The sequence below is a fragment of the Quercus lobata genome, chromosome 5, assembly GCF_001633185.2.
Source record: "Quercus lobata isolate SW786 chromosome 5, ValleyOak3.0 Primary Assembly, whole genome shotgun sequence".
NCBI classification, from domain to species: Eukaryota; Viridiplantae; Streptophyta; class Magnoliopsida; order Fagales; family Fagaceae; genus Quercus; species Quercus lobata.
This window is the reverse complement of record NC_044908.1, coordinates 77,134,613-77,158,243: the sequence shown is the minus strand read 5'-3', so window position 1 is coordinate 77,158,243 and position 23,631 is coordinate 77,134,613. Positions and strand designations below refer to the sequence as shown.

At 33.6% G+C, this 23,631-nt stretch overlaps 3 protein-coding genes across 4 annotated transcripts; 2 read left to right on the top strand and 1 right to left on the bottom strand.

Annotated features, from left to right (window-relative positions):
- The first annotated feature begins 2,177 nt into the window (after nucleotides 1-2,177).
- On the top strand, nucleotides 2,178-3,261 carry LOC115991177 (F-box protein At5g65850-like). The gene is made up of 2 exons (XM_031114914.1): nucleotides 2,178-2,574; nucleotides 2,660-3,261. The coding sequence occupies exons 1-2, from the start codon at nucleotides 2,178-2,180 to the stop codon at nucleotides 3,259-3,261; spliced, it is 999 nt and encodes a 332-aa protein (XP_030970774.1).
- Nucleotides 3,262-4,291: 1,030 nt separating this feature from the next.
- LOC115992145 (oxygen-evolving enhancer protein 3-2, chloroplastic-like) lies at nucleotides 4,292-6,147 on the bottom strand. The gene is made up of 3 exons (XM_031116221.1): nucleotides 5,768-6,147; nucleotides 4,618-4,913; nucleotides 4,292-4,528 (listed from the first exon to the last, which is right to left on the bottom strand). Exons 1-3 carry the CDS (start codon nucleotides 6,051-6,053, stop codon nucleotides 4,430-4,432), a joined length of 681 nt encoding a protein of 226 aa, XP_030972081.1. The 5' UTR covers nucleotides 6,054-6,147; the 3' UTR covers nucleotides 4,292-4,429.
- Nucleotides 6,148-8,956: 2,809 nt separating this feature from the next.
- Nucleotides 8,957-16,616, top strand: LOC115992106 (kinesin-like protein KIN-14C). Of its 2 annotated transcripts, none has more exons than XM_031116167.1 (17): nucleotides 8,957-9,276; nucleotides 9,643-9,903; nucleotides 10,001-10,145; nucleotides 10,670-10,779; nucleotides 10,864-10,983; nucleotides 11,148-11,351; nucleotides 12,641-12,850; nucleotides 12,941-13,015; nucleotides 13,174-13,320; nucleotides 13,396-13,534; nucleotides 13,683-13,792; nucleotides 14,589-14,750; nucleotides 14,831-15,051; nucleotides 15,489-15,570; nucleotides 15,660-15,764; nucleotides 15,860-15,964; nucleotides 16,064-16,616. In XM_031116167.1, the coding sequence occupies exons 1-17, from the start codon at nucleotides 9,232-9,234 to the stop codon at nucleotides 16,241-16,243; spliced, it is 2,421 nt and encodes an 806-aa protein (XP_030972027.1). In that variant the 5' UTR covers nucleotides 8,957-9,231; the 3' UTR covers nucleotides 16,244-16,616. The 2 variants fall into 2 exon arrangements, with proteins under 2 accessions (XP_030972027.1, XP_030972026.1); XM_031116166.1 differs by having other exon boundaries at nucleotides 13,680-13,792.
- The last annotated feature ends 7,015 nt before the right edge of the window (nucleotides 16,617-23,631 follow it).

The window sequence follows — 23,631 nt, the reverse complement described above, 5'->3', positions numbered from 1 at the left end:
AGTATTGCGTTTATATCTGAGTCCACGAGAAGATAGACAATTAAGAGTATATGGAACGCTACTATTTCAATAAAAGTCAACTTTATATTTTGAGCCTGCACTAAATGGCTAAGATCTGCCCTAGGTTTTTTTTTTTTAAATAAACTAACAACTAACAGTAAACTGACATTTTTTTTTTTTAAAAATCCAACATTCCACCACTTTAATGCCCCAATACATAGTTTACAAGTTTGCGTTACTAAAGCCAACAAGATCTACCATAGTTGAATTGACTTAGAGGCATCTTAGAGTCTGTTTTTTCCTTTCAACTCTATTTATGTTTTTTTTTCATTTTATTTTTTTACCCAAACTTTTCTTTATATCACTACACAACTTTCAAACAAATGTTCAAAAAATAATTTTGTTTGAAAAATAAATAAAAAAATATTTCCAAATTATAATAGATGCAAATTATCATTAGCTTCATCACACATGCTTTGTGATGAGGGTTTTTTTTTTTTTTTTTTTTTGGGTCTAGTGTCATAATTTTGGATAAGTTTGTTTTGAAGAAATAGATTAGTAGGAAAGTGTCTTATTTTATAGGCATTTTAAGTAGAGTTGGAGCTATATTTTTACTAGGTTGCTCTTGAATTTTTTCCCTATTAAACCTAAGGTTTATGGGTATTTTTGAACCACATAAAAGTTCAGTTCAAATAGGAGAATCCTCTTGTAAATAATATAGATATAGATAAAGTTTGAGTAGGGTTTTACACTAAAAGTCTACTAATATAAAAATCAAAAACCAAACGATAAGGGAAAAACCAAAAATCACTCACTTGATGGTAATATACTTCCCAGTTCACGCGCAAAACATGAAAAGAAAAGAGCATAACTGAAAGTCTGATCGAACTCTTCTTCGAAGATTGTTTTAATTTGCTAGCGAGTTCTACTATAAAAACCAAAGGGTAACACTATACTACACACGCAAAAAGGTAGGTTCTGCAATTCAAAGGTTTGAATCTATACTACTCTATTTCTTAACTCAGTTTTAAATTTCTTCCTGATTTGCAATTTCAATTTTAGTTACTGGTATATGTTTCATATTAATTTCAAGTTTTTTCATATGAGATTTCCAATCATCCAAAGATTGCTGTTTTCTCAGTTTTTACCTCGTATCATGTTGTAAACTTATTGCAATCACCCCGTAACATAAGATGTTGAAAGGAAAAAGAAAAGAAAAAAAAGAAGTCATTCTCTGTCTATTGGTCTTTGGTTTTTGTTGTTCATAATGATTTCTTGAACAAGAATTTGTAAATATTGGATATAGGTATTTGCTAGCTTTGGCTATATCTCCTTGGAAATATTTTGCCTTTCACGCGAATGTAATTTTACTATACATTCTATAGGTAGTTTCTACAAGTAAATTGTGCCGCATAAAAGTGTCTGTTCTGTTCTTTTGCTTTAAAGAGTAGGGGTGCACTGTAAAGCAATTTCAAAGAGCTCTACTTGTTTATTATTTTGTGCTTAGTGTAAAAAAAAAACTTGCTTTTTTTCCTAGTGCTATCCCCACCACTATAAGTTAGATAAATTAGTTGATTGTCTTATCTCTTTGTTTTAGGATTGCTTAAGTTTATCTCTATCTCATTGTTACTATGGAATTTCTATCATGTAAAGATCATATTTAAGACCCACAAATAATAATAGAACGTAAGAATAAATTTAATCATGTGTAATCTTATATTTAAGATAGTTACAGGCTTACAGCGCTCCCCGTGGTAAACGTGATGCTAGTCGAGGTCAAGGTGGTCGTGCCGACTTGGGTCGTAACATAACTGCATCCTCTTTAGTTTTAAAGAGCATTGAAACTTCTGCCATTGCATGTGAGAATTAATCTCTGAATGCTTGTCTTTTAGGGGTGTCCATTGCAATAGAATTTTGGTTGGCCAATGAAGTTCATAACGTTGTAATTGTTCTCCTACGCTGAGTTTGTGTTTTGTACATAAATCATTTTCTTTTGATTGACATTAAAAAGCTGATTCCATGTTTTTGTTTTGTAAGCTCCAGGAGCAGATTGAGGAGTGTCTCTTAAGAGCATCATGGTAAACTTTTTTTTAAAATTTACTTGCTGCTCATCTCCACGGTGTCTTGAAACATCAAATGAAGAACGCACAAGAATTTCAAACAAAGAAACAAAGAGGATGAGGGCAAAGCCAGAGATTGCTGTAAATAAAAAGAGCCATGGAAAAATCTCCATCTCTGCTACACAACAGTCCATTCCCTTAGATATCGTTATGGAGATTCTGAACTGGCTGCCAGTCAAATATGTACTGAGAATGAAGTGTGTTTGCAGGCAATGGTACACTTTAACTCAAGATTGTCACTTCATTGAAAAGCATATGAGCCGACATAGAGTCAAGTGCTCGTACAATAAAATCCCTATTACTCCTCCTTGCAATAGCCATGATAATTTCCAGTTGATCTGTGGTTGCAATGGCATGTTGCTAAAGAAAAGAATTGCCCCCAATAAATTCCTCATAATGAATAATGCCACCCGTCAAATGCTTGAACTGCCTGACCCACATAAAAATAGCTTTGGTATGACATTCTCCTTTGTTCCATCTACTGGTTTGCTATAAGTTGGTCTCTATATATAATGATAATGAGGAAACTGGAAATGAAGGTTGTGAAATTCTTACCATTGGAAGTGATAACTCATGGAGAACTATCAATTTCCCTAGCCTAAATGATGCTAACAAGAAAAGAGAGAAAATTATGGTTGTGTCAGCAGGTGAGGCTGTTCACTGCATTAAGTTAAACAAGGTTAGAACATGCTTTTGTGCAGAGATGGTATCTCTTGATTTGGAGAGTGAGAGTTTTAAGAGTACCATAATGCCCAAAGGATTGTTCTCAAATTGGGAAAAAGTTTGGGCTTTAGATTGGAATGGGTGTATATCTTTTGCTGTTAGAGTGGAAGAGGTTATCAATGTTGTTGTGTTAGAAGATTACAAGAAGCTCAAATGGGGTAAAGAGAAGATTGTTACTCCCTTGGCATTCACGAACAGCACTCCAAATTTGATGGAGGATCTTGTTCCTCTTTTCGCTCAGAATGGTGATTTATGGTTTTGTGTAAAAGACAAGAGACTTATGGCTTACAATATTGAAAGTGGGAAAATTAATTGCATAATATGGGATACTGAGGCGTCTAAAATGGAAAAATGTGGTTTCTACGTTGGCCCTTCCAGTTTGATAAATCTGAAAGGAATGCAACCAGTGAAGAAATAACCACAAAGGGTTTTCAAAGTTAAATTAAGATTTTAGGCATTGTTATCTTAGTTTCATGTTTTTCTTTTCTGTTTTTAAGGCTTGGTAGGTTACATATACACAGCTTCCTCTGATGATGTGCCTTTTGTAACAAACAAGTACCCCCTTTAATAACTTCATTACACTTATTATTTGGTTTTGCAGTTTCTTTCTACTGTTTAATTTACTTTCTTTTGCTTGCTTATGAAAATGGAGTAATTGCATCTGTTTTTAAACTCAAAGACAGACATAACAAAGTCTATGGATGAATGTTATGTGCTCCCACAGTTTTAAGAATTTTTATGTATAATAAACAGGGATTCTAAACCATGCAACACTCTGAAATTTGTTGCATAGCTCATATAGCTGGTTAGAAAATATTTCTGATGATAGTACATAGCCTACAATTGCTTGTAGAATTCTTTATGGTTTCATTATAACAACATGAGTATCTTGGTAACAGATGTCTTGATGCTACTTGAAGTGCTTATTATAATTTTTATTTCTGGGGTTTTACTTGCTATGAGTCGACAAGATGTATACACAAGTATTTCTCCTGAGGCACCCTGCTAGCCCAAGACAACAAAAATGAACTTGGATGATAATTGTTAGTTTATGAAGTATCAGTTCAATGCTATGATTATGAAGGTTGCCCTTGAGCCTAGTTCTGCCAAATGCCAACTAGAGCTGAGATTCAATCAGGAGGTGCAAGTGAACTGATTGCTTTTGCTCCCCACTCTCCTAGGCTCCTAAGTTTGTATACCATTAATTAAAAATGCTGGTCATTTGGGTTGATGAAAAGGCAATCCTTGTATCTAAGCATCATTGATGTGAAACATCTTCGCAAATCAAACATGACAGCAGATTCCTTAATTTTTAAAAGGTCAATTGTATCATTTGTTTAGGAAGCGAAGTAGAAGTGCTTGAATTTCTGCCTAGTTTTTTCATCCTATCAAGCAACACAGAGTCTGATAGTTGTTACTTATACAGACTCACATTTCAATCCTTAGAATAGCATGCAATAAAAGAGTATCAGAAATTGAAAAATAAAAGCAGTAGTTTTTCCAACCAGATTCCCTTAAGATAGCATTAAAGAAATTGTTTCATAACTTCTAAAGTAGAAGTTTACATCAGAACATTTTAATTCTTCCTAACCAAGCTTGGCAAGAACATTATTCAGGGTAGATACAGTCTCGGCATAGTACTTCTCTGCTTCTGGGGTGCTCTTAATTTTTGCTGCATGGTCAAGCTGTAGGAAAAACATCACAACAAATAAGTACATAGAAATTGAATAATCAGACTACTGATCCGAAAAATGAAGTAAACTTTTCAACTTACATTGCTAATGTCTTGGAAGAGCTTTCCAGCGAGATCCTTGAGGGATTTCTTCTCATCTTTAGGCTTAGCAGCAATGACAGTGTTAAGGTCATACCGGAGATACCCTGCCCGCAAACGGAGATCATTCTGCACAAAGGGCCATTCCTTCTTATCAATAAATTCCTTCACACCAACAATTTCCTTGGCTGACTCCTTTGCCCTCTGAACTGCCTGAACTGGGGTCAATGGTTGAATGAAGAACCTCTCCTTTAATGGCAGATCAAGGTCTCTTGCCTCATCAGAGTTTAGAGTTCCAGCTGCCAAAATGTATAAATATGAATCTTAATTTTGCTAAATTTTTTTATATGTTCCTAGCAACAATATAACTATGAATTTGGTTTTAGTAATGTTTCTTAGCCCGCCAAATGGATGTGCATGTATCAGATTGATCTCAAAAAATTAAGCTTGACTTAGAAATCATGCTTAGTACCTAGGTTAGTTTAACAAAACCTGGACCAATGAGAGAAACACAACATTTCTCAGAACATATTTTCATAATGTGTTGGGTTGTAAAGTTGTGCATGGTGTAACCTCAGTTTTACATGACACCCTCGTAGACATTACTTTTATTATACACTAATTACAATATACCATCTCAACCGTTGTAAAAATTTTGTGCCACTAGCCTTATTGTGTAAACCTAAAAAACCAATATTTTGGTCATTAGAAATATTTGATCCTAGGAATTCACCAACCTCAATAGATATTAAGCTATGACAGTATTTGTATTGAATTATTTCTATTGAGCACTGACTCTAAGGTGTTCACAAGTAGCTTACTTGTCACTGTTTTTTTCATATTAGTTTCTAATTAATTTGAAGAAAGAAGATAGAGGAAAAACTTACCGGTGAGAATATGATCCTCCTATAAGGCATTCATTAACTTCAAATAATATATTATTGACTTACTTTTCACTAGTTATTTCTCATTTAGCTCATGACAAAACAACAAAAACAAAACTTTAATCCAAATATTTAAGATCGACTATGGATTAGTGTCAAGATCGACTACATGTATTCTTTTTTTCGTTGGTTTTATCAAAATTCATATTCTTTATTGCCTTCTTAATTGACATATCTTGATCAAAAGCTAATGTTGAAGAAAGACTTACGCAATCCACCAGATGGGGGAGGAGGTGGACCCACCTTGATGGGCTTAGCCTCAGCAAGCACAGCTTGAACAAAAGACCCTGTGGCCAAACCAGCAGCAACTAGACCAAGAACAGCCCTGCGGCTAGTTTCAGGCTCAGCCTGCTGCTGGGCTCTAATAGTGAGCCCTGGCCTTGTCATGGCCACACGGCTAGTGCCATTTACGTTCAACCTGGTTGAGCCACTTAGCTGAAGGCTACCCTCCAAAACAGCCTGAGAGGAGCCACGTAGACCAGCCATTGATGCCATTTATTTTTGTTTTCTCAGTTGGTTTCTATGTGAGGTGAGGTGGAATTAATATTTTTGGCTATGGTGGTGGATGATGATTTTTCAAGTTTGTTATGTGTTTCTGTGATGTAGAGTGATTTTGGGCAACACCTTATCTGACATTTTCTGCTTGGATAAGTTGGATATGGCTTCAGCCAACCAGTGGTTGAAACGTGTCACTTGATCATTTTTATATTTTACAAGTTGGATTGGGTTCCAGCGTGGGAGGGTAACATTTTGACACGTGGATACTACAAGATCATGCTCCTATTATTGACTATATCAGTCACATTCTTCCTTTGTCCTCCTGCATATGGACTCAATCCTATACATTTTGTTGGATGCATTGCATTGTTGGTTCACCCTTCCTTGAATATGAGGGCATACATCTATCAGCCTATTTTTCATAATCTCATGTTCATTACTAATTGAAAACGGGAGAACTATTTTTTTTTTCCGTCCATCAATGATGATTAATAGATAAATTTGCAGCAGATTGTAAAAAAATAAAATGATTGATGAAATATCTCCTTCACTTGAAATTGATCAATTTTATGATTTAAATTAATTTTATTTTTGGTTGGAGTGATAAGAGAGTAGATGGAAACTGGGGGAAGGAAAAGCAAAAGGAAAATGTGGATTTGGTTTTTTTTTTTTTTGAAGTTTCAATTTACTTATTTTTTGTTAAGTAATTGTGGAGATTGAGGCGAGTAGTTAAAATGCCTTATAGGTGTAAGCCCATTACCCTAAGTCCACCTCAAAAGTAGAAATCTAACTCTCAAAATAATTTAGGCACTTACAAAGCTGACATTCTTAATTGGTTGACTACATTTTTTTATTTTTTTATTTTTATTGATAATTCGATAGTTGAGAGGGGAGAGATTTAAACCTTGAACATCTTTATTGGAAATGGAAGGAATTGCTAATTATGCTACGAGGCTCTTAGCAAATACATATTGTACTTTCAATGAGAAGTATTTTATTTTATTTATCAAGAAGATGGAAAGTGTATTAACTACTACTTTGACAATTGGTGACTCACAACCTCTATGGATATGATAGAGTCTCTGTTAGTTCCATGTGTTAGTGTTGGCAAACCGTATCAAATTGTGAGTTTGGTTGTGTCTTAGAGTTGTAATTGATGATCAAGGTGAAGACTCAAAGATTGCTCAATATAAACTCAAGAGAGTGAACTTTTTGTGACATCGACACCGCCTTGACAGGCTGAGCCTTGAAAAATTTAAGAAAGTGAAGTTTATGTAAACTTAATAGCAAGCTCAATTTCACTTGATTGATCAAGATGCCTTGACTCTAACCTTGATTCCTTTATAATTGATAGTGGATTTGCTTCATGGGAAGGTTTTCCTTGTAGTGGTTTTTCCTTTACAATTGTTTTTCCATCGATTTTCCTTGCATCACTATATCACTGTCTCCATTGCATTTGGTTTTATGCGACTAGTGACATAGTAATTATTTTCCATGGCATGCTTATGTTGATTACAAAAAAAATTGATTTTGGCATAATTGGATTAATCAAACAACTTGATTAGCCTGAACTACAAGTCTACAACAATTGGAGTCTAAAACGTAGCAATCTCAAATTCTCAATAAGCAATTGTATCACTATCTTTTTGTCAAGTGTCTTGTAAGTTATAACCCAACTGACGGCTCTTAGTGTTTTCAACAAAGATGTTTGAGATTCAAATCCCACCTACAACAACTATAGAATTAAAAAAAAAAAAAAAAAATTATCCCTGGCTTCTTTAGGTAAGAAATCTAAGATGATAACTATCTATAGCAATTGTCCTTAATTTGAGAAGCCATGAATGGGTGCTAAATAAGCTTGAGTTGGATTTTGTTGTAAAAAATTTATTGGTCCAAATTTCGGTCCAACATTAATTGAATCTTTTCATAAGCAATACAATTCCAAAATTCCAAACTAATTCAGAATTCAAAATGTTTCCTCACTGGGTTTTAAATTTATTAGTATTAATCCAAGTAATTGGCAGTTTTAAAACAATTAATGAAAAGCGCTCCATTTGATTTTTTAAAAGGTTCCCCTCACCTCTTCTCTCTCATTTTTCAAAGAGAAGCCATCAAATATTTCATCATACAGTCTCCACTCTCCAGGCATCCAATACTTCCTGTGAGGTAAATGGTAACATACAGCTTACTTTTAATTTCCACTGTTCCATTGTTGATTGTGATTCTCTCTGCTTTGCTTCCTTCTATCATTTTTTGCTTTCATTCAATCATTCTTGGATGTGTATGGCTGTTGTAATGTTTTCTGTACCATTATTTACATTGCTATGATCTCGAAATTCCTCAAATTTATATATTCATTTTGGGTCAAGTTGTTTTGAGCAAAGAGAGGAGAGGAAGACATACATAATACATCCGACAACTTTTTCAAATTTCACATTAGTTTTAAGTAGTCACTTTTTAAATAGCTTATTTTTAAAATGTCCAAAAATAACATAGATTAGCGTATGTGTTTTAGATTAGATTATAAGTTAGTTTTTAGTTTTTTTAAATTTTTTTCTTATAATACTATCAGCAACTTAAATCCGCTTATTTTATTTATTTTTTTAAAATTATTTTATTTATAGTATTTTTAGCAAAAAAAATTAGATAAATTTTTTCCAAAAAAATCTAGATAAATTATTTTCAAATGTAAAATCTTCAATCATTTATTAAAAAAAAAAATCCAGAATCTGTAGTAAATTTTGTTTTTGTTTTGAGAAACTGTAGTAATTAAATTACCATAAGAAGAATTTGGGCTTATGTGGGTAATATGGGCCGGTAAAGATCCGGTTCGGCCCAATAAAAAGGCAACGTCTCTATCGAGGAGCGTTTTAGATGTACCGCCAGATCCAAATTCAAATTTCATTCTCTCTGTCTCTGTGTCTCTCTCTCTCTCTCTCTCTCTCTCTGCAAACCCTAACTTCCCAAATTAACCTTCCAAATCCTCAAAAGAGTTTTTTCTTTTTTCCCCAAAACACAAACACTTCGATCTCTTTCCTCTCTCTCTATCTCTCTCTTATCCATCAACTACAGTCCATTTCCGCAGATCGACGACCCAGATTTTTAGATGCTACACCGAAAGCTCGTCGGAATAGTGCTCTGATTCTTAGTGCAATTCGTATTTTCATCTTCAAAAATGGCTTCTCGTAACCAGAACCGACCTCCCCGTAGTCCCTTCACTGTAAGCCTTTGGTTTCATTCAATTTTTATTTTATTTATTTATTTATTTATTTTTTATTTTTAAATTTTCTAGTAGTGTTGTTTGGTTGCTGAGAAATTGAGGGAAAATAGAAGAAAATAAGAAATACCTGATTTCTGGATCTGTGGTTCTGTCAATTTTGTGTATGTTATGGAAAATTTAGGATCTAGAAGACTAGAACCCTAGTTTCACTTAACCCACTGTTTGGATGCTGAGAAAATATAAGTAATTGAATGGGAAAAAGTGAGATGCAAGTGAATTTATGTTGTGTATTAGATTTGAAATGGATTGAAATTTGGTTTCTCCTTTTTGTGTTGCGTTTAAATTCATGTACTTTTTGTGCTTTAGAAAAAGGATGGTAATGAGGAGGTTCCTTTAGACAAGCGTCGGAGAATTGGAGCAGGAAGAATGGTGGGGCCACCGTTGGCGGCGAGCAGGGGCCGTGGGCGGCAAGCGTTTTCCGAGGTAAACAGTAGACAAGATGTTATGGCTACTAGTGATGTGGGAAGTGGCGAGGGGTCGGAGTGTGGAACTGTGGAGTTTACAAAGGAGGAGGTTGAGGCATTGTTGAATGAGAAGTTGAAGGGGAAGAAGCTTGATCCTCTTAAGGTTATAATTTTTGTCTCATGAATTTTGAATCTTGGGGTTTAAGCTAAATTGGTTTGTGGGTTTGTTATTCTGAGTTTATTATTTATATGGTTGGCAGGTGAAGCTGGATAACGCGATTGACTATATTAAGAGGCTCAAACTTTGCTTAAAATGGTTCCAACAAGTTGAACAAAACCATGTTCTTGAGAAGGAAAAGCTTCAAAGTTCAATTGAAGCTGTTGAGAAGAAGTGCACAGATACTGGTACACATCTTTTGCATTGTACTGACATTAATCAAACATCTTAGTAAATTTTTATTTACTGTATTTGTGCATGTCTGTTTGAATTTATCATTATGCCTCTTACACACTTGAAAAGGTTCATGTGTTTCATGAATAGTGTATACTCATGCTAGTGGTGTTCTCATGTCTAGATCTTGTGAAGTATACACTATTCATGATACATGGGATAATAATTAGCAATACATAATTCAATTTAGGCAAAGTATAATTGTTCTTAATGAAAGGAATTGGTCACAATGTAGAAAATTTTTGGTGAAGGTAGAAATTATTGATATTGGAAACATTGATGCTGGGGTGGGCTTTTTTTTGTTTGTTGGTTTTTTTGTTTGTTTTTAAGATAAGGATTTTATTAAGAAAGAAATATATTGTTTATATCACTACGCCTTCATTTAATGAATGTGGTTTCTCATGTGTTGAAGTTCCTAATATTGCAGTTCTTGTTAATTGGGAAACTTCATAATGTAGATTCATTTTTATTTTCTTAGAGCTGGAGATGAAAAACAAGGTGGAGGAGTTAAATGTGATTATCTTAGACTTGCGGAAAACCATCTCTTCTTTAGAAGATAGAGTTGCAAAAGAAGAATCAGATAAGTTGGTAAGTTTTTCGGTCATTGCATTTTGTGTACAGGCTATACCTGTTTGTTTCTACATCTCATTTTTATTGTGGTTTGATGACTAGGATGCAATCGAATGTCATAGAAAAGAAAAAGAAGCAAGAGTTGCTGGTGAGAAGTTGCAAGCTTCTCTTTCAGCTCAGCTTGAAAAAACTAGGCAGGAGAAATTAGCTGCTGAACAAAAGGTAATTATCTATATAGCGAAGATTGGTAATTATCTTCCTACAAATTTTGTGAATTTTTAATGTTAGTCTTAGTAGTTGTGTGTCATTAAGTTAGTTGGACTCTGTGGATTGCCAGATGACCAATGTAATGATATTCTCTCCCCAAAAAATTGTTGAATATGCAGGCAGCCTCATTTGAAGATATGTACAAGCGAGGACAAGAATACAATGTGAGTTTACAACAGTATAACGGAAAACTTCAAAAGGATAATGAAACAATTAGTGAGTCACTCAAACGAGTTGAAATGGAGAAATTGACTATTGTGGAGAATCTCAGCAATTTAAGGTGTCACAATAAGGCATTGCAAGACCAATTAGCTTCATTCAAAGTAAGTTATTAGGTGCAATATTCATGTATGACAGCAGTTGTGTTTGTATGCCATGTGTTTTCCCAAAATTAATTTTGTAAAATTAAATGAAGTTTGACAAATTGCTTTGTAAAAAAAAAAAAATAATAATAATAATAATAATAATACTTATTATTATTATTATTATTAAAATAATTAATTTGTGATTCTATTATGCATATTGAATTTTTTGTTGTTTTGGATAAATTTTTAAATATTGTGGAAGGCATATCATTACTATTGTTATGATTCCCTTTTGAACCTCACTTATTGACATGGCCTGATATGAACAATTAAGTTCTTATCTGGCCTAATTTAAGAAATTAAGTTCAAGGTTGTCTGGTCTGGAAGCTCTTGTCTTAGTGCTGCTCTTGTCTTAGGCAACTTGTTTTTGCCATTGTTATTGATTTCGTTATGTTCCGGTCGGAACAGCTGAAATTTTTCGTACCGGTATGCAAACTGGTACCAAAATACCCCATGTTCACCTCGGGTCAAATTTCGGGCCGTTTCGGTCCATTCCGATCATTCCGGCCAATTCCGGCCGAGATGTAAATTTCGGCCGGGCCAGTACTAGATTTGGCCTGTTATTAAAAAAGAAGAAGAAGTTATATTTGGGAGTTATTTTGATGATGAATTTGATCCTTCTCTCATAGATGATGATGAGGACGAGTAAATCTTATATTATTTGATATTTAGTTATTGTCTTGTAATCTCCTTATTGTGTGATGTTAAATTGATGTTATATTTCAAGTTATTGATGTTTAAAACTTAAGAGTTAAGACTAAATGATTTGTATTATTTGATATTTAGTTATTTATTTATTAGAATTGACAATTTTATGTTCTACAAGAATATATATAGATTATTTTTGAAGAACTTCGAAACACCCTGAAATGGTATGCCGAAATCGGCCGGTACCGAAATATTCCATTCCACTGGACAAACCGAAACGGGGTGTGAAACGGTATTAATAACAATGGTTTTTGCTATAAAGTCAACCTTTATTGAATAGAAACTATATATTCAGATCTTAAAACAAGAAATCTATTAGGTGACTTATTTATACGCTCTTGATCTTAAATGTAAATTGATTAGACAATGAATTTAAGAAGTTACAAAATTGTTAACAAAAAATATTTGGGGGTTTGGAATTCATAAATTCAGTGGCGATTTGCTTGGCAGATGGCACTAGAAGCACTTTTCATCTTCAGTAACAATCTGCAACTTTTGGAGGTGTCTTGATTGGTGTTTTGTCTTGTTCATTCTTTTAGGCTTCACAGGAAGAGGTGATAAAGCAAAAAGAATCATTATCAAATGAACTTAGATGCCTTCGAGTGGAATTGCAACAAGTGAGGGATGACCGCGATCGCCAAGTGACACAAATGCAGGCTTTATCTGCTGAAATAGTGAAGTACAAAGAATTTACTGGGAAATCTTGTGCAGAATTGGATAATTTGACGATAAAATCAAATGCCTTGGAGGTTTGTCCCGATTAATTTATTATCAAACTAATTTATAGTTTATTGATAATCTTGACTTCACTAACTGTAAGATTTTGGGTCCTTTTATAGGAGACATGTTCTTCCCAAAGGGAGCACATTCGGACATTGCAGCATCAACTCACTGCTGCAAATGAGAAACTAAAGGTAATGCTGATAGTTTACAAGTTGTAGGAAGGGTTGCTTATGTTTTGTACAAGTTTTACAAGTTCTACTCTGGACATTATTAGCATGCTTGTAGATTATGACATTTCTTGTACATGTGATTGAGCTAATCCAACAATAATGCTTATTTTCTTTATTAGATGGCTGATTTATCTGCTTCAGAAACAAGGACAGAATTTGAAGAGCAAAAGAGAACTGTGTGTGAACTACAAGAGCGACTGGCAGATGCAGAGTTTCAACTTATTGAAGGAGAGAAGTTAAGAAAAAAGCTGCACAACACAATTTTGGTAATTCTGTTTTCCTCTTTCCTTGAATCCTTGTCTAGCATTATGTGGCTTGTACTAAAGTGCCTCTTATTGCAGGAACTAAAAGGGAACATTCGTGTATTTTGCCGAGTGCGTCCTTTGTTGCCTGAAGATGGAGTTGGAACAGAATCCACAGTAATTGCTTACCCTACATCAACGGAAACTCTTGGCCGGGGCATTGATTTGGTACAAAGTGGTATGTTTCTTTGCCTTTAATCCTAGTGGAACTTCATAAGGCTATAGGAGAATCTTTTGACTTATACACCTTGTTACACATTACAAGTTTGTTGTTTGTTAAAAAGAAAGGTCTTATTCTTTAATCTAATGCTACTTAATGTCAGCAGGACAGAAGTATCCTTTCACATTTGACAAAGTGTTTTCTCATGAGGCTTCTCAGCAGGATGTTTTTGTTGAAATATCACAGTTGGTACAGAGTGCCCTTGATGGTTATAAGGTAATTTGTTGTGCTTGCAAGTTGTTCTTTTCAATTCTGTCATAATGCATTTTATCCAAAAAAAAAAAAAAAAATCTGGCTTAATGCTTTAGAATATGTTCTATCAAGGTTCTAGTTCTTGCATTTTGATAAATGGTGTTTTCACTTGATTGCAACTTTCCAGTTCAAGATCAGGTGTTAATTACTCTACCTAAGTTAACCAAAATGTCAAATAAGTTGAAAGAATATTTTGTAATTGACGCATGATTAGAGTATCTCCTCATGATGCTATCACTATGATGCGACTAATAAATTTTTGTTGGTTGTAGTAGGGATGTAAGATTTCTTACAAACTTGTTTATTAGGGGTTTATCCTCAATTTTGAAATGTATTGGGTTTGAGTTGTTTTGGTCTTTGATATGGGGCTACAAGTGTAAAGCTATTGTTGGATTTCATTTGGTTTTTTGTATTGCCTTTTATGGTTGAACTCATTTTATTGTATGGTTAAGTTGTTGTTGGGTTGTCTCTAGCTGAAGTTGCACTATGGCATGGTGTCTTGGTGTTGGTGTTAATTTCATGACATTATGTTTATCTGTCAATGACTTTATTATGGATGAAATGCTTAAAAAAAAAAAAGGAAACTGGGAACTTATAATCAGATTCAACAATATTTTACTGTGAAATGCATGGAAATGCATTTGTAATGTTAGGCTAAAGTTTAAGCTTAATTTGATTGTGTATCATCTGTTTCAGAAGTTTGATTGGCTTTTTAATTCTGAACTTTCATTAATCTAATGTTCATGTAATGTTTTGGTAGGTTTGCATATTTGCTTATGGGCAAACGGGATCAGGCAAAACTTATACCATGATGGGTAGACCAGAAACTTCTGTGCAGAAAGGGCTGATACCACGTTCACTGGAACAAATCTTCCAGACAAGTCAGTCCCTTCAAGCTCAGGGCTGGAAATACAAAATGCAGGTAAACTATCTTGAACTTCTGTCATTAATCTGCTTACTTTTGCTTGTGAAACTCTAACAATTCCTTATAAACATGTGTAGGCTTCAATGTTGGAGATTTACAATGAGACCATCCGTGATTTATTGTCAACAAATCGATCAAGTGGTCTGGACATGTCACGGACAGAAAATGGGGCTCCTGGAAAACAGTATACAATTAAGCATGATGTGAATGGAAATACACATGTTTCTGACCTTACTATAGTCGATGTTTGTAGCATAAATGAGATATCCTCCCTTCTACAACAGGCTGCACACAGCAGGTAACAACTTAGGAGCTTTCTACATTGTTCTGCAGGTTTTGTTTTTCTGCACATCCACTGGAGTTGTGTAAAAGTGGAATTATAGTATCTGCTCTAGGAATGCTTTTCTGTTGTAGAAATTTGAAATGAGAAATGCCAATGCTTTTTAAAGTATTGTAAGGGTTAAACAGTCAAGTTTCATGAGGCATAGGAAAAGGCTTAGATAATTTTACCAAGTTTCATGGGGCCCATGACAAGGCTTAGTCAATTTCAGTTTTCAAGATTTCACACACACACAAACGCACAATATCATTGTTCTTCTGTGGATTGTGCATAACTAATGTATTTTCTTTTAGTGATGATAGAACACGGTTTATGCTTTTCATTGAGCTTTCCTCTAATCTTGTTAATTGGATGAATAAATTTAATGGAATGGTTGTTGCCTTTGGGTCTTTTAGGTCTGTGGGTAGGACGCAAATGAATGAGCAGTCCTCAAGAAGCCATTTTGTTTTTACATTGCGTATATCTGGTGTAAATGAGGTACCTTAGTAATTCTGTATTCCTATTTGTATTCAAAGCACTTATGTATGTTTTTAACTGTTGACATACTACTCTTTCTGCTTTGCTAGAGCACTGAGCAACAAGTACAGGGGGTGTTAAACCTCATAGATCTTGCTGGAAGTGAGCGCCTATCCAAGAGTGGGTCAACTGGAGACCGTTTGAAGGAAACTCAGGTTTCAATCTGATGAATTCCATTAATAACCCACTTCTTTTGTTGTTTTAATGTTCACCTTTTTAATATGATTATATGCTAATTTTTTGCAATCAGGCTATAAACAAAAGTTTATCTTCGCTGGCTGATGTAATATTTGCATTGGCAAAGAAGGAGGACCATGTTCCTTTTAGGAACTCAAAACTGACATATCTTCTCCAGGTACAGTTGTTTCTTTGAACTTTTTAATTATATGCTTGTAATCTTCATATTGCACTGTTGCTTTATAATAATGTACTTTTTTATTCTATGCATAAACAGCCATGCCTAGGTGGAGATTCCAAAACCTTGATGTTTGTAAATATCTCCCCTGATCCTTCTTCAGTTGGTGAGTCACTTTGCTCACTACGGTTTGCTGCCAGAGTCAATTCCTGTGAAATTGGAATTCCCCGACGTCAGACAACAGTGAAGCCTATGGATAACCGATTGAGCTATGGCTGAAATTGTGTTCCTGGTATTCATGCATTTTGTTGTCAGTCTTGCTGCATTTATAATCTGCGCAGAGTAATTGTTATTTGTATGATTAATGGTTGTAATTTGTATAAGGGGGTGGATTGGTTGTATCAATTGTTTGTAGTGTTCTGTTTCTAGAAATTACTAATTTGTACTTTAGGTTTAAGTTTAGTGTCTTGATTGAATGATGCGACAGATGAAATTGTCGACCTTGTGAGATGATCCTTCAAAATTATTTGAAATTGTTCATCATTTGACGAGTACTGGTATAAAGGAATTATTATTAGCATCATAGAGTGGATTTGAACAATCTTATTTAGGTTACAGATGTGATTTATTCATAATGATCATTCTGTTGTCATCACACATACTAAACCTTGCATTCCTTCTATCCATACCGCTATTTTAAAACATTCAAATAAGATTACTTAATTCTTTTCCATTCTATTCCTTTATGATCATTTCATTCAATTCCATTTTATTTCTTTATGAACTCCCAAGAGAAGGCTAAATGGATGAATTGTACTCAAGCTCATTATAACATATGAAAACTAGTAAAGTGGGAATGTTTTTGAAACTGTCATTAGAGATGTCATGTTTATGAGATTGTCATATGAATGGTATCTTGCTTAAGTAGTGCATTATTGCTATGTTCTCGTAAATCTGGATGCTATAACTTGTTATTGCTATGAATTAAGGGGGTGTGCGCAAAGGATTAGGTGTGTATTGTGTATGATTGAAATGTTGAACAGTGAACTTCATTTTGGATGCTGCAGAGGGATAATGATGATCTGTATTGAAAACAATAAATCTAATGACAATTTGGCAAAAACCATAAAAACAAGAATTTTCACAGGCTTGAAGTGGTACGTTGAAATCAGTGCATAATTAAGTGTTGTGATGTGGAAGACTTTTGTAAGTGATTTTGCAGCAACTTTGATATCTTGGTTTGCTCAACTACTGCACTAACATCTTGTCCAAAAAATGATGGGCTTAAGTTCTGTAATGAAGAATTGGATTGATTCTTTTTGAATATATGCTGTTGTGGACCACTTATCCTCTTTGGGTATATTTTTGTCTTGCAACTTAGATGCCCTGCTATGTTGTCGGTGGCGCCCATTGGTTTTTCTTTTTCAACACCAGGAGGGAGTAAAGTTTGGGCACATGAATTAATTATAATTAATGATTTGATAATGTCAGATTCTAGAATGTAGATGCAGTTTGTTCAAGTGGCTTTCAATTTAATACCACGTTTTTTAAATCTAGAAAAATCGAAATCAGAAATTTGAATGTCCCTAATAATTATCCATCCATTCCCTTCTTTTCTTTAGCAGTTGTTTGGTCACTTGTCTTTGTCAATTGATTCATGCATATCCTTTTAAAAAACAAAATCATGCATATCCCGAAAATATATCAAACCATATACGATTAGATTTCTACCAAAAAATATACGATTAGATTGATAATGGCATGTATGCTCTTCTATACCATCATTCAGAAAACCAGATTGAAGGGCCCCTAGGATTGACAAGAAAGACTGTGGACCATGGGCCCAACATTTCACCATAAAAGAAAAAAAGATTCTTTAAAAACTATTGACCCAGTAACTAAAAGACGCACCCAAACAAATAAGTAAGCTAAAATTTAAATTACAACCTTATATAAATTATTATTTTCGCTCATAAAATTTATTCTTATCATTTTATTCCTTGAAATTTAATAATTTTTTTTAAAATATTTTGGTTATTTTGTTTAGTAATTGTCAAAATGTGAAGTGATGTTGTTTTATTATATTTAATGACAATTATAAAAATGATAGAGCCATAGAGGATGGAAGGACAAACTTGATAAAAATATTAAAGACTAAGAGAAGTAAAATGAAATTCACACTATCTTAGGGTGTGATTTGGGGTTTTGACACAAAAAAGGCAATTTCTGGCAGAGAAATTTAATAAATCTAAAGGTAGAGAGTGTAAACTCTATGTGATAGAGTGAAGTTTTTAGTGTTTGTAGACTCGTGGTCGAGGGTAGGTGTGTTCACGGAATCGTTTAATGTGGTTTTGGTCAATTTTTATCACCACACTACAAGATTTAGTTTGGCAAAAACCATCATTATACCATACCTCAATTTTATGGTCTCATGTGCACTGTAGTGTATCACAGTGTAGTTTGGTTAGTTTTGAGTTAGGACATTCAAAATTTTGGGTTGGATTGGGTAACCCAAAGTTGATTTTTCTTTTGTTTTGGGTCAATTTTTAAATGTTGGACTGTTTTTTTATTTTTATCTTTATTTAGAGCCATCCAAGAGTTAGGCTCTTTTAAATATACACCACTATAAGTTTCTTTAAAAAAAACATTCTCCACATGTGTATGTGTGTTAAAAATACTTAGCCTCCGTTTCACTCTTTTTCTTTATTCTCTGTGCCGTGATTGTTGACTGGAAAGGTGTGAATAGTGCACACCTCAGCAACTTTTAATTAACTTTTCTGTCACGGGACCCACAAACTTCACTTTTAAGCAACTTTTTTTTATTAAAAATGGGTCCCACGGTATTATTCACACATTTAAAAATTATTTTGCTAGTGTTTTGCAGTTTTTAGTTTTCAGCTGTATCCAAACGGACCCTTAGTATTCTAAAAAAAAAAAAAAAAAAAGAGTATCCCAACAAGTTTTTAGGCATGAAAGGGCTTATCTATACTACTAATAATTTGATTCTCCTTGGGTCTCACCATTTAACGTACCAAAATACCCTCAAATCAAAAAGTATAGAAAATTAAAAAAAAATTCCATTAATTTTTCTCCCTCTTCATGTTTCTTTGTCAAATTCGATTTAAAAAAAAAAGGGTTTTTATAGATAGTTTCAAGCGTTTCCTCTCTCTCTCTCTCTTCAAGTTCAAAATGTCACCACTTTAAATGGGACACTTACTCTTCCTCTTAATTATGAGAAATTATTTTTCCTTAATTACTATCATTAAAAAAAAAAAAAAAAACTCCTACCAAAATACATTTTAGTTTCTCTAAAACAAATAATATACTATTTTGAATACACTATTTTTTTTTTAGTTAACTATTTAGAGAAATGCTATGTTTAGAAACAGATCCATGTTAGGGTAGACAGGCTAGTTCCCCCCCCCCCCCCCCCGGCCCAATTTTGAAAAAAATATACTATTGTATACATATCTAATCGGAAAATTTAAAATTTCCCTCAAAAAATATATTTTTGGCCCCCCTCCTTCAAATATTTACATATAACCCATGAAAACCAAAAAGAAAACTACAGTTGGCAATCAACAGTCGTACTATGGCTCACAACTAGTGGCTTGGTCTCTTCTTGTCTACTGTGTCCACACTAACACATGAGTTGAATCAATTGAGGTATGTCCTCTCTTCTCAGATCTGAGTTGATTTCTCTCTACACTCTGATATGAGTTTATTTCTCTCTATGATGTCTATCCACTTTGTCTCTATTTTGCCACCGTGACAGACTGATAGTGCAATGTGTTTTGTGTGTGTGAGTTTACTGTGTACATTTTAAGAAGTCATCCTTTGTAATAATGATTGAGTCTTGACTCTTGAATTTGAAAAAAGAGATGGTCAGATAAGGACAAATGAGATAAAAAAAAAAAAGAATAGAAAAATTGGAAACTGGCAATCAAAAAGTGAAGCTTGTGGGAACTATGAATCAAATGTGTGCAGTGGTTAGTAATAAATGTTATTAATTGATAACGCTTGTTTGTTGGTTTATTTTATGAATTATTAACTATTTTTAGAAAATAATTTATTAACATTAATGTTGTTGTAGCTTGTGGGGTATGTTTGTTTGGTTTATTTTTTGGACTAAATTTTGAAACTATAGAGCTATATAATATGGAAATAATGAAACTTTTATTTGAATGGTTGATGATGAGAAAATCATCTATAATATTTGATTTTTTTAAAGAGAAAAAATTACAAATAATTTGAAGTTAATAATGCAGCATTAACTCTAGTGTTGATGTCCCAATTCATGAAAATTTTCAAACAAAATTCCAAAATATTACCACCGATTAAATCAGTATCAATCCAAATTGTGAAAATATGAGATTATAATTGTAAGGACCAGATTTGAGTTCCTAGCCCAATAGGTAGATGCACTGAGGCCCAAAAAGCCCAAAACAATGAATTTGTAGAGAATGGATTGGAAAATTGGGCTCTAATGAATTAGACAAATACAAAAGTAGGTTTATTAGACAGGAAGATGTAAATGGACAGGTTTATAATGAGGAAAATCGTCCTTGGCAAAGTCCAAAGAGATCTTTTCTTATATATTTCTATCATATTTGATTACAAAGTCAGTTCTTAATGCTATAGTAATTTTCTCTTTCCTTTTCGATCCCTTCTTTTAGTGCCTTCCTTTTTCTTTTATATTGTCTCTCCTTTTCATCTCCACCTTCTACGTGCATGCCAGACGGTTGGTCTTGATACTTGTCCCATTAGCTCTCCCCATAAGTCTTCATGTAGTAGTTGTAAGGCTGAAATCCACTGTTCAGGTATCACCTCCATATTAATGCGGCTAGAGAGTTAGCTGCAGTGCATTTAATGCGGAGGCAGCAGCTTTCTCTTAAAATATTTTTAGGATTTCTCCTTGTTTGATGTCACTGCAATACATATCCGCGCCAACGAAACTTCCCGGAACATTACTTGGGACAATAGACAATCTTTTTGGACCTCGGCATTGGTTAGTCGAGGATGTGCTTATCCTCGGCCCACCCCTTGAACTGTTATGATCAAGACTAATCTCTCTACTTACTAACGCAGTTTCTTCTGACAAAGATATCTCTTCCTCAGACAAACCCTCGTCCTCGGATTCGGCCATAGACCCAATATATAAACGGATAACGAACTTCTGGGCCTAATATCCCTACAATAATGTTAATAAATAGGATGAAATTCAACAAAGCTTGAGTATATGTTAGTTTTTATTTTTCATAAACTTTTTTGTGTTTATACTTTGGCCCTCCCCAACTTCGAATCCTAGTTCCGTCCTTATCTACAACATTTTCACAATAAATCCTAAGTGACAGGTTGTTATTGGTGGGCAAAAAAGTAATTTTAGTGATAAATTCAAATTATAACTAATAATAACTAATCACTTATAATTTGTTGTGAAAATGTTGTAGATGTAGCACTTCTTAACTATTTATTTTGATTAAAAGATAACCACTTATCTATATCCCTTAAAATAAGGTACTTCCACCTCTCCTTATTCCTTCGCAAGTCAATTGCCAAAATCAAACATAAATAAACATCTCTCTTCCTTCTATTTAACCTTTAAAAAAACCCCTCTCTAGTTCTCTCCTAGGGAAAGGATTAGTCCTTTCCTACGAGGTAATTCTCTTAGTGCTATTATTATTATTATTATTATTGCTCATATGATTTTGATTGTTGTATATGATTTTGATTCATTTGTTATGAAAATTGTAAGAAAAATATTTGAAATAATAAACATTGTATTATAACTATATTTAGTGTTATTGTAGCAGTTGCAGCTGTTGTCTATCAAGGGCTGACATTGTTTTCTTACCCTATTTGTTTTGTCCCCCCCCCCCCTCCAAAAATTTCCCTTTCAACTCTCCTTAAAGGTTACTCCCTCTTTTCCACTTTGTTTGTCCTCTATTCTATTTTGGGATGTCTCAAAATATTGTCTTATTTCTAAAAATAAAAATCATTAATTTACTAATGTTCCTATGATACCCTTATTAATTTACTAATTCAATTTTTTGATAAATTTATTTAAGGGTAGTTTTGGAAACTTATACATTTTTAAAAGGTAGACAAGATAATAAATGATGTTCCTTTAAAAAGTTTGACTTTTCAAACAGGACAAATAAAGTGGGACGGAGGGAGTATTAGCGGTTGTTAATGAGTGAGTTACATGTGTGAGTAGTTTTTTTGGCATTTTTTTTGTAATTTTGTCTTTGTGAACTATAGAATTTTAGGTAAAAAAGTGTAATTATTTATTTATTTTTTATTGCAATTAATTTATCCATGATGATAAGTTCTAGAATGGAAGGACATAGAAATAGGAGAGATAAAGTAAGATGAAATTCCTGTGAAAAACAAAACCATGAGTTAATGCTTAATATTTGCAGAAAAACGTGTAAGTCTTAAATTATGATGAATGAAAAATTATTACACTAAATCCTAAAAAGAAAGAGATCAGTCTTTTATTATACCAGTTTATATAATATTAATATGGTAAAATTACACTTTTTTCATATGTGGTTTGTCTGAAAAAACACTTTTTCTACATGATTTACCTGAAAAATACTTTTTCTTACCTGTGGTTTGTCTCCCGTTACCCACCTCTATTAAGAACATGAGTAACTTTGTATTTTTGCTATCGTTTTACGCCTCTCTCCTCTCAAAACATAAAAAAAACTATAAAATTAAGAGAATAGAAGATCTAAAAGTTAGGTTTTGTAAAAATAAAGTGGGAAATTGTTTGCAGCTGGTTTAGGCAGTGGGATTGTGAATGTTTACAACATAGAGGAGTTTTTTTTTTTTTTTTTTTCCGAAATTCACATAGAGGAGTTCTTAGGGGGCAAGTGAAAGCCTATCAAGACCATAGAAAATCTAACCACCAAAGTGGATTTTTTGAAATTTAATAATGATGCCTTATCGATCACCAGCACATAAAACACATGATCACTTCTTTGGCTCTTATTGAAGCCAACCAAACTGATTTGAGTTACACTTGAGTCCACCGTGAAGGTCATAGATTGATTATGGGCTATGCCATTTTGCGATAGAAAATTCTGAATTGTCCTTGCTCGAGTCCACACAGTGAATTTTCCTTAATACAAGTCATAGATAGAAACCCTTTGTGGAGGTCACAGTGATTAGGATTCTGGAGAGGGTACCTTCGGGACTGAGTAGTGTTTGGAGGTTGACGTATTTTATAACAGACCATTGCTAGAGTTGAGGCTGAGTTTGATTTGGCTCTTCATTGAGATGCACTCACCAGAGATTTTGAGAAATACCAGTCCCACCTCAAATCCAGTGTTCACTGGCAAGTTGTCTGCAATTGAAATGGCAAAATTTAGTATTAAGTGACAGTTAAGGGATCAAACAACATTTTCATGCTTCAGATAGTCAACTTAAGCTCCAGACAAGTCTTGGTGACAATAGTAGTACACAAAGTTTTCGTGTGTGAGTTTCATTTGAGAAAAAGTTAGGTTTTAATTTTTACCGAACCTGGTTTTTAAATCTTTTTTTTCTCTTAATTTTTTATATTAAAAAAAGAAAAATATAAAAGGACAATAAAAATACAAGTTTACTATTATTTTTAATAAAAGTGGATAACGAGAGATAAATAATTTTTTTTTTTTTTTTTT

Coding starts and splice junctions, on each gene's coding strand:
- LOC115991177 (XM_031114914.1), top strand. CDS start 2,178: ATGAGGGCAAAGCCAGAGATTGCTGTAAATAAAAAGAGCCATGGAAAA. Junction 2,575..2,659: donor CCCACATAAAAATAGCTTTG/GTATGACATTCT, acceptor CTGGAAATGAAG/GTTGTGAAATTCTTACCATT.
- LOC115992145 (XM_031116221.1), bottom strand. CDS start 6,053: ATGGCATCAATGGCTGGTCTACGTGGCTCCTCTCAGGCTGTTTTGGAG. Junction 4,914..5,767: donor TCCCCCATCTGGTGGATTGC/GTAAGTCTTTCT, acceptor ACATTTTGGCAG/CTGGAACTCTAAACTCTGAT. Junction 4,529..4,617: donor TCTTCCAAGACATTAGCAAT/GTAAGTTGAAAA, acceptor TTTTTCCTACAG/CTTGACCATGCAGCAAAAAT.
- LOC115992106 (XM_031116166.1), top strand. CDS start 9,232: ATGGCTTCTCGTAACCAGAACCGACCTCCCCGTAGTCCCTTCACT. Junction 10,984..11,147: donor AATTAGCTGCTGAACAAAAG/GTAATTATCTAT, acceptor TTGAATATGCAG/GCAGCCTCATTTGAAGATAT. Junction 11,352..12,640: donor ACCAATTAGCTTCATTCAAA/GTAAGTTATTAG, acceptor TCATTCTTTTAG/GCTTCACAGGAAGAGGTGAT.